This window comes from Anguilla anguilla, chromosome 1, assembly GCF_013347855.1.
Source record: "Anguilla anguilla isolate fAngAng1 chromosome 1, fAngAng1.pri, whole genome shotgun sequence".
In the NCBI taxonomy this organism is placed as follows: Eukaryota; Metazoa; Chordata; class Actinopteri; order Anguilliformes; family Anguillidae; genus Anguilla; species Anguilla anguilla.
Window position 1 is genome coordinate 60,704,958 of NC_049201.1, and position 9,866 is coordinate 60,714,823.

The 9,866-nt window shown below is 37.4% G+C and overlaps 1 protein-coding gene across 1 annotated transcript; it reads left to right on the plus strand.

The window, feature by feature from the left end:
* The first annotated feature begins 933 nt into the window (after window positions 1–933).
* On the plus strand, window positions 934–4,721 carry LOC118224036 (UPF0711 protein C18orf21 homolog). Its single transcript, XM_035411193.1, has 3 exons — window positions 934–1,047; window positions 2,090–2,310; window positions 2,666–4,721. The coding sequence occupies exons 1-3, from the start codon at window positions 1,030–1,032 to the stop codon at window positions 2,814–2,816; spliced, it is 390 nt and encodes a 129-aa protein (XP_035267084.1). The 5' UTR covers window positions 934–1,029; the 3' UTR covers window positions 2,817–4,721.
* The last annotated feature ends 5,145 nt before the right edge of the window (window positions 4,722–9,866 follow it).

The window sequence follows — 9,866 nt, forward strand, 5'->3', positions numbered from 1 at the left end:
GTTTATAGTAAGCTAAACTATTCTGGGCTACTGATCGTGATTGTAATCTTTCCAGCCATATGGTGTATTGCACTTTTATAGACTTGTTATCACTATGGCAAGAATATCTAAATCAGGAATGCTTTCCATTTGTGCTACTGATGAAACATCAGAGACATTAGACATTAGCCTTGAAATAGAATCTCCTCCACACCAAACCTTGAATGACCATGATTGCACAGTAATGCACTAGTTATTCACACAGTTATTCATTTAAATGCATTCTTATGTGTCATTGTTATTGTTTCTTTTGTCAAAAGCAGTAATACCTTCTGTTCTGTGTTTTGAGAAAGATATCTCTCTGGGGAGGCCGGGGATAATACTGTGGGGGGCAGAGATATGGTGCTCTGAGATGGGTTTGATAGATGGTGTGTCCAAATTTGGGAGATGGGTGCAGTATTATAAATGCTTTATATGATGGGCACAGTAATGAGAGACGTACTGAGAGATAGGCACAGCATTCATCAAGAGTTTGGGCCATCCAGTGTGTATACATATGAATACAGTATACATATACATAAGTACCAGCAGTCGATAATTGCAGCAGTGTTCTGTGACAGCCCCTCTCTTTCCAAAATATAAACCCTAGTCATACATCTACCAAGTCCTGTAGCCCATACATTTTACTGTGGTATTCCCACAAGAAATAGGGCAATCTTGTCAGAAAGCTTATTGGGTACAGTACTGTATATGTAATATTGTTTTTTCCATGTGCTAATCGAGATTTAGATTTTAGCTGTTGGCGGGGAAGTGGTGATAATGACATTGCTGGAGGGGATTGGGGTGTCGCTTGGCATAGGGAAGGTCAGTATGAGAGGGCTGAATTAATTTTACATAGCTCCTCCCCCCTCTCTGATTGATTGGCTGAGCTGCTGTGTGGCTGTGCTTTAAAAGGGGCGAGCACGTTCACAGCTGTAGTAAATAGATCACTAAGACTGCCTGCCCAGGTTCCACTGAATTTGTCTCCTTGCCTCCGTTCACAGACCCAGAATGGCTACCTTTGTCTCGGTGAGTTTAAAAAAAAAATTTTTTTTACTATGTATTTATATTCTACACGGATGGAGCTGCATTTAGGAGGAAAATCATAATGTTTTTGCCTGGGGTTATTAATGTCGTGGCCGTATATCACAGCCTGCGTCATGTCTGCAATGAATTCCATGTGGTTGTAATGTGTGATAATTGCATATTTTTCAATTATACAATATTGTTAGAAAACAATCATTGTTCTCTCAAGATTAATAAGCGTATGGTCTATTCATTTGTGAAGGCTGCAGTGAAGGAAAATCTCTACACAATGTAAATAATGCTTTACTGCATCAAGGTTAAGGCTGTACATCATTTTATAGCTCATGCAGAGCTGTATTCCTCCTTTCACAGAAGTGTTTGCACACAATGCCATATAACCTTATTCCATGTGTGATGTCTTGAAATGTTGAAATTTAGTTCAGTTGGAAGCTTGAATCCCTAAGCTTCTCCAGCGTGGTGAGAAATTAGGTTTGTGAGGCTCTCTTGAGACATGTCCTGAAATCTTACATCCAATTAGCAAGACTGACAGGAGAGGTGCAGTTTGTACTAGACAGACACATGAGCATGTCTGATAATAGCTCTGTATCTGAGCCAGGGTGATGATCGCATGGATGAAGCTCCATAACCTTGGCCAGGTGCCTCAGACTCCTCTTTGATGCATTTGATTATTTCACATTCTACCTGCAGCAGTCTGACTTTAACCAGGGCAAAAATAATGTTAGCAAGAACATTAATTTTTAAAAAAGACATGTTTGTATTATTTTGTTTAAATAATGTCCTGTGTGACTAGTAAGACCCACTGAAGTGTGCATGGGGTAATTAAATCCAACAAAATTTTGTTCCTCTGTTTTGCTTTACAATACTCGTTTATAAGATCTTTAACTGAACATAAAATGTACTGTTAGGTTTGGACTAGAAACAGTTAATAATTAAATTACAACTGTAAACTACTGATATTATTTCAAAGTGCAGCCTGTTGATTCTCCTTAAGACCATTCACATAATTTTCTCTTTGCTTCGGCAGCTGGTCACTTGCCAAAACATCACTTGCCAAAACTGCAACAACACCTTAAGACACAATGCGATGAGCAGAGACTATATGATGGGCTTCTCCAGGAACTACCGTGTTCCCAGCGCTGCCAAGAAACATTGGGTAGCTGGCAGAAATCTACATCCAGCCTATAGAGGGCGCTCCCCCCTCCCCAAGACTGCAACCACTGAGAAATCTCCCTCCACTCTAAAAAGGTAAATAGAAATTATTTTGCATGTGTGAATTCAGGTGTACATGTGATTTGGTGGTGATGGGAATGTGACTGTAACAAAAAAGAGGTTTTGTAAAATTTGTGAAGTTATATGAATCTTGAATTGTTTTGGTTAAATAATACCCATCTGAATGTACTGAATGTCTAAATTATCGAGGAAGGGGGTGTGAGTAAAATACCATGACACCTTTCTATCTCTGTACTCCATCTGAACAGCTTGCTTCTGATAGCATTGTCCTTTCTTATACAGATCCAAACAGAAAGCTTGATTTGTCCCATTATGTAAAATACCCATCTCTCCTGTTGGCTGAGGGTCACACTGAGGGCTGTGTTCACAGGTCATCTTCATCTGAGTCCAGTAGCTCCTCTTCCTCCAGCACAGGCAGTGTGAAGAAGCTTGCACTCGAACGCCTGAGAAAGTTTCTGCTTCTGGGGCACGAGCAGAAGAGAGTAAGAGACGGGCTGAAGTTCTTCCTCCCTGCTCTCTGAGAGTCCCAGAGGCACTGGTGACCGCGTCGACAGGCCTGGCCTATGTTTTGGCCCCCTCCCAAATGCTCAGAAAAGTGAGCAGTGCCTGTGAAGAGTGCGAGTGAGCCTGAAAGCCAGTGCACTGCCGCTGGTCTAATCTTTAATGGGAAGGTGTTGGAAGGATAGCGCTTTCTGGCTGTGTAGTCATGATCCTTCAGTTGTATGAGAGATTCCAGAAAGAAGCCTCAGCCTGTTACTACACTGAGCGATAAGGGAGTGGCGAAGATTGTGAGAGTATCCTGTTGTACTGTGACAAGCAGTTTCTACTCACCACAAGACAGTTGTGTGGTTATTTAAGTATTTTACCATACATTTTTTGTGAGTTTTAAATAAAAGTGGCACAAGTTATCAGGCCAAAATTCAGTGTTCTTTCAGATTTTTACAAGATCATTTTCAGCAATAAGCAATGCATTGTCATTGCTTTATCTTAGTCTGACTGAAACAAGAGTAATGTAACCTTATACAGGGACCAGATCTGTGTCCATTTATACCACCTTAGTACTGATGGTGGAAATTCAGGCATTGTCATTTTAGAAAAACCATGTACGTTTGGAACGGTTTGGGGGTAGAAAACTCAATGGAGTCAAATTTTAACAGACTACAGTATATTAACTTTAGAGGTCTGTTTTGTGCAAAAGACTATATACATTTATACTATATATCCAAATATACTATAAACATTACTTTTTGCTTCAAAGGTTTATGATGTTTATAAAGGTGTGCATGCACTGTGGTGTCATTTGTATTATAGGCTACACAGTACATTGTTATAAATATGTGAATTCAAATTTATTTATATCCCTTCTAATTATACATTATACATTGACGAAATGAAATTGTTAAATATTCTTCAAAAGTTACATTACATTGCATTTACATTATGTTTATTAGGCAGACGCTTTCACCCAAAGCGACGTACAATAAGGTTTCTTATTGTTCTTAACTGACAGAATTAATAAGGTTTACAATAAGGTTTATACTTAACTGACAGACTTATCATAATTATTTATCTATTTAGTAGAGCCACTTATTCAGAGCAATTATAAGTAAACCTTTTGCAATTCTAAGTAAACCTACCATTGCAAGTATGAATGTAAGCATAGTCCTCGGTGACAAATTAAAGTTATTAAGAACCTGTAGAACTTGTAAAGATAAAGCTGCATGTTGTTCTAGTCTTGTGCAGTATGCTGCTTTTGTGTCCTTGTAAGTACTTCACAGGTAAATATGCAGCTGCAGTAACAGATAACAATTGGTTTCGTTCTGTTACACTGAAGAAGGGAATCTCTTGGGCACTTGAATAACACAGTAATGGTAATGTTAAAGTATTTATAAGATAAGCTTCATAAGGAGCATAATGTATTCATTATGGTACCAAAAGTAATGTGGAAATTGTGATTACTCTAGTTTTATTGCATTTCATACCATCAAAACTTGATGGTTTGGAAATTGTTTAATTTAAAGAGAACAAGCTGTATTAATCATCTAATGCAGAATTACATTTTAATTACAGAGAATTTTATTTTTCACTTAAAATCTATTAATCACTGAATGATTTGAACATAATGATTTTGCAAATTGTTTCAATCTGTTAATCAAACTGTATGAATTAAGGGACCATTGTTCAGATAGAATTTGAGCAAGAATGTGAATATTATTTAGCCAGTTTCACAGAAATGAGACTGCTTAATCAGTTTTATTAGTTTTCAATAAGTAAGTATGCTTTAAATGAACTGCAGTTTTATTGTTTCGTTATTTGATACATGCAATTTGTATAGCAAAGTAGTGAATGTATCACTTAGCATATCAATTGAATGTTTTAACATTTGGATACTGAAATTAAAGAGTCTTTATTGTGTCTTATGAGAATTTTTGTTTTTATTTTTAGAATGTTTTCTGCTTTAAAACATTACCGTTTCTGTTGTATTTATGTACTATACAGAAGTTCTTGCATAAAGGAGACAAAGGTTTTTATCCTGTTTCTGTATATGCTCAGTCATGTTTCAGTTTACTAACTTTAGTAACTGAATATTATTCATTTACTTATCAGGCACCCAGGTTAACTTGGATAGCTTAGCAATGCAGTTATACAGCTGGTTTAGTAAAATAAACGATGAGCGTTGCTCGAAGGTACAGTGTCTGTGACTCAAACCCGTGACTCTCAGGCCCAGTATCTAATACTCTGATGACACCTTATGGTGTCCTTGCACATTAAAAGTCTTGTGAATGCCTTTACCATTATTCAGTTTGCTCTGGATATTAAATAATGTGCAGTACCAATGAGGTATTTGTAGAGGAAAATGCAGGGTGATTGGCTTTACACTATTGAAGTACTTGGACTCTCAGGGTTTGCCATTGTTTTCTGCTTTTCCACAATCTATCAAGCCAATAAGCTCAAAGTGCACCTCAAAAGAATGATAATGATTCAAAGCACTCACTGCAAGGCCTGGCTGATGCAATGTATAGCTTCTCTGGTAGGAAAGATCCTGGACTTTTCTACCTGCTGTGGTGAAGAAACTCTGCAGGGATGCAGGTTTCATGAACCGTGTACCATGGAGTAACCATGTATCATTAGTGTACCATGGAGTAACCATGTATCATTAGTGACTCACTAACATGAAGCAATCATAGTATTTTTCAGTGGAATTATAGCTAGCCATTACGGGTTCTTGAAGCCTTATTACACACCGTTAGTCATGATCTGATGCTGATGCGGTCTTTATAACCAGTTTGTCATGGTTATGCTTTAAGTGCAGTGTAATGCCATTCAATTCAAATGCACCATCTCGTTCTTTGTTCAGCAACTAGCAAAAGTTGAACACAACAGTCCAAGCTGAAAATACCAGTTGCTCTTAATCAAGTCTTTCCACCATTAATTGGAACCAGGACATATAAAAATAGGTATTCCTCACATGATGTCTTGAAGCTTTTTTTTTTTTAGATCTGTATCTAGGTGAGCACAAACGTTGGGAGTTTGATTTTGAGCAACAGCAAGACAGTGTGACAGACTGAGTACAAAGAGTATTGAATCTCATTGTTAGTGAAATTACAATACGCTCAATTATCAATTTGTATAGACTCAACAAAATTTCCATGCACTGGTTCAAATCAATTAGTCATTAACATTCCTTCACCAATGATAAGATAATGAGCTATGAATCCAGCTTTATCTTTAAAAAAAAAAAAAAAAACATTATACAGTAGCAACATATTAGCCACCAGAGGGCTGTGATTCACTAAAGACAAATGTGTATGAGCTGAACTCACTGTGGTTAAAAGATGTTAAACTCCTAGTGCAAAGCAACACTGACCTGTACTCATAATGTCATAAATTTCCAGATTGTGTAATTAGTTTGGATTGTTCCATAAAATGATACTCAAAAGCTGGGGATTGCATGTGTACCATTTAAGATATATCTTGCTGCATGTTATCTTGCCATCAGTGTAAATTAATATGGCAGGTTGAGTTATGTTAGATGGTCATCTGTTTAAAATATATATTTATAGGCCCATCAGAGCAGAGGGGATGTCCCCCTCCCTAATAAAAGAAACAATTCAATTTCTGATTCAAGTTTTTGTCATTTGTAAACCAAAAGGTCTATGGCACAGAGCACATTTAGGAACATGTAATCTGGAAAAATGCCGTTTTCATTTCTGTATTCCTCATAGATTTCACTAAGAGGCAGTATAACACAGATTTGGTGTTGCCGTCAGTAAGAAATGCACCACTCTGGGATTCTGTGCTTCTTTTGAGAATGTGTGCATATCGTGTGCGATAGCTGCTCACACAGTCTTGTTCATTGCTCATTTTACGCTTGAGTTAACTTTACTGAGCATCTGTGTGCAGTCCTTGCCATTTTTGTTTTTGCACGGCAGAATCTATTGTGAATCCTGGTGATGTATTATTAATGTGCTGTGCTTTATGTTCAAGCCATCTGTGTAGTCTTTACAACAGTATCCTGATGAAATAATTAAATCCTCTTCATAGTAAAATCATGGCATCTTGAAATAATTACACTATTGGGTGCCAAAATTGTGCACAGTAAAATGGCCAGTGTTAATAAAGCTTTAACAGTTTTAATTCAATTCTTTACGGATAGCATTTCCTCCCACATTCCAGAGTAGAACCAAATGTTACAGTATTGGTTGAGAGTTAAATTAACACTGGACACTTTACTGTGAAGTTGTGCCTAAACTGCTCTCTGACCTGACAGCAGTTTTTGCTGCATGTTGTTTCTACAGCACAGGCAAAATACAAAAATTTTCACTTGTATCATAATTTTGAGTGCATGTTGATGCTCATGGCCAAAAATGAATCTGGATTCTGACAGAAAGGGATATATATATAGGCAAGATGTGCTTGCAAGTGTTGTATTAGCTGTGTGGACCTCTGGTGCAGAAACTGCAGCAGTCTGACTGGCAGAGTACAGAGTGGAAAAGAATTTTCAGCTGACTTATATGCTTGGGAGGATGCAAGAGCTGCCCGTGACTGACCAAGAATGTTTCAGTGATGGAACCGGTAGCAACTGGAAAAATACATGACTGTAGAAAAGAAAGTGTTTATCCCCTAGGGTTTCCAAATCTCCCAGGTGTCATTTTAAATGTGTTAGCGTATGTGTGTGTTTGTGTGCGTGTGTGTGTGTGTGTGTGTGTGTGTGTGTGTGTGTGTGTGTGTGCGCATGCCTGTGTGTTTGGTTGTGTGGTATTTAAATATTTTTATTTTATTTTATTTTTTTATTTTGCTGTAACATTATGGAGGTAGCAGCTGAATCAAGTGGGCCCATGTACAAGTGGGTTGAGCTTGCTCATCAAAACCTCTCAACTGAGCTGAGGTCTGTTACTCACAAAGCCAACTCTGGGGAATGAAAAAGAACTGAAAGAACCGAAGGCTGAAGGAGCAGGGAACATACTGAAAAACTTTTCTTCTGTACACTTTAGGCTCTTGGTAGTGGAGGTCATTAAGCTACATAGGAAAGACAGAACTTTTTAAAATGATTCTCTGGTATCTGTTTTCAGCTGTTTTGACATATTGACATGCATTCTGATTGACATTAGGACCACCAATTCGCAGCTGATTCGTTTGATTGAATTGCTTAAAAGTAATGCACCAGGTCTGTTTTGTGCACCTCACATGAAATCATGTTAATCAAGTAACAGCATAGCATTCATTTTAAAAAAGTTTGATTTCTTTGGATCTTTTTTCCCTCTTTGGATAGAAAATAATGTAACACCACATTTATTCGATATGAAAATGTGTATGCTATTAAATCTGCCATGGACACTATTATCACAGTAAAGATTTAATTTCAGATTTTCGTGTTAGAAAAGGCATTGGCTTAAGATTAAATTACCTGTGGGTGTGGTGGGGGTTTCAGTCCATTATAATAAAGTGCGTGTACGCCATTAGGAACCGGTAATTTCGCCATGTATGATATGCTTGTCTATGACATGCAGACAACATATGCACATATGTAGCACCTTCAACAATCCTCCTCAGACTAAAGATGTTAAGATAAAGCTAGAAGAGGAAAAGAGTGCCATACATTATTTGCTTAGTTTGTGTATTTTAATATTTTAATCTTAGCTTAATATATATTAGCAGGCTTATATCAATACATAAGCCTGATATATTGTTTTTTTTTTATATATACATGTCTTCTTTTATCATCATTTTATTACTTTTAATCAGAAAAATTGAAATACTTTAAGCTTTTTCTGAAATTACTTCTGGGCTAATTTCTTCTAAAACATTACTTATTACTGGCTGGATGCAGTGCTTAATGTATTCACCATTGATTCTTAAATTATCAGTATATCATATCAGTAAAACTCTATAGTTAATGCATTTTGTGTTTTGTCTCCATTGTCCTTGTCCTGTGTTTTTGTTAACTTAGTGGCACTCTCCTCTCCTATTGTTGCTGTCTCTATGACGCAAATCACAGGTGAAAGGCACAGCCTGGGGTTCTGCAGTGAATCATGCGTGGATGACGGGAGGATCCGATACCCCGAACACCACGTACGGTGGTGCAATGAATTCAGTCTGTCAACATCTATTTTTTTGTGTTCAGCTGTCAGGAAGAAGGCTCTAAACACCAGGGCAGGAGAACAGGCTTGTCCACACAGAAGACCGAGTTTCTCCTGGCTTTTCTCCTGGGTGTGTCTGTAGTCTTAATTGAAGTCCTATTTTGGCTTGCTAGATTAATTTATTTTGTTAATTTATTTTTGACAATTTATGTGTATGTGTATCTGTGCCAATGTGTTTGTGCATGGGCCCAGGTATTCGTGTGTGTGTGTGTGTTCACATGCTGTTCTGTCCATTTCATTTTATTTTTTCTTTCACCCAGAATCAGCTGAGTCCTGGAAATGAAGTAGGAAACCAGCTGTACTTTCCAACAGAAACCAAATATAACCCAAATTAAAAACTGACAAAAAAAAAAAAAAAAAAAAACTGAACAGACTGTCACTACCATATTTATTCCCCAGGGAAGCAGATATTTCCTTGTCTGCATTTATTAGGTGTATAAATTAATAGAAATGTTCAAAGCATTGCTGACACTGCTCAGAATTTAATGTGATTTTATGTAATGGAATTAATGATTCTGTTTAATTACACTATTTCACATGAAATTGAGTAGTAAAAAATAGTGACACACTTCCACCAGCCGCAACTCTTGTTTTCATCTCTATATTTATTGCTAGTTCAGAGGTCTTACTTCACAGAAGTCTTTGCAGAGGAACTTGATTCAGCTGTAAATTATGCTGATACAGTATGGAACACATTTGTTGGCTAAATGGCTTTAAGTCATCAAGGGTCCAAGGTATCCAATGAGCCTCAAACCACCGTGTTGCTGCCAGATATGCAGTAGATATTACAAGCATTGATTCTCCTGATTAATTTTCCTGTTGAACTCAATGGAAAAAATATTCAGGAGAAACAATGCGTGTACTATCTACTGCATATCTGGCAGCAGCACAGTGGTTTGAGGCTCATTTGCTGAAACTAGTCCCACCCCC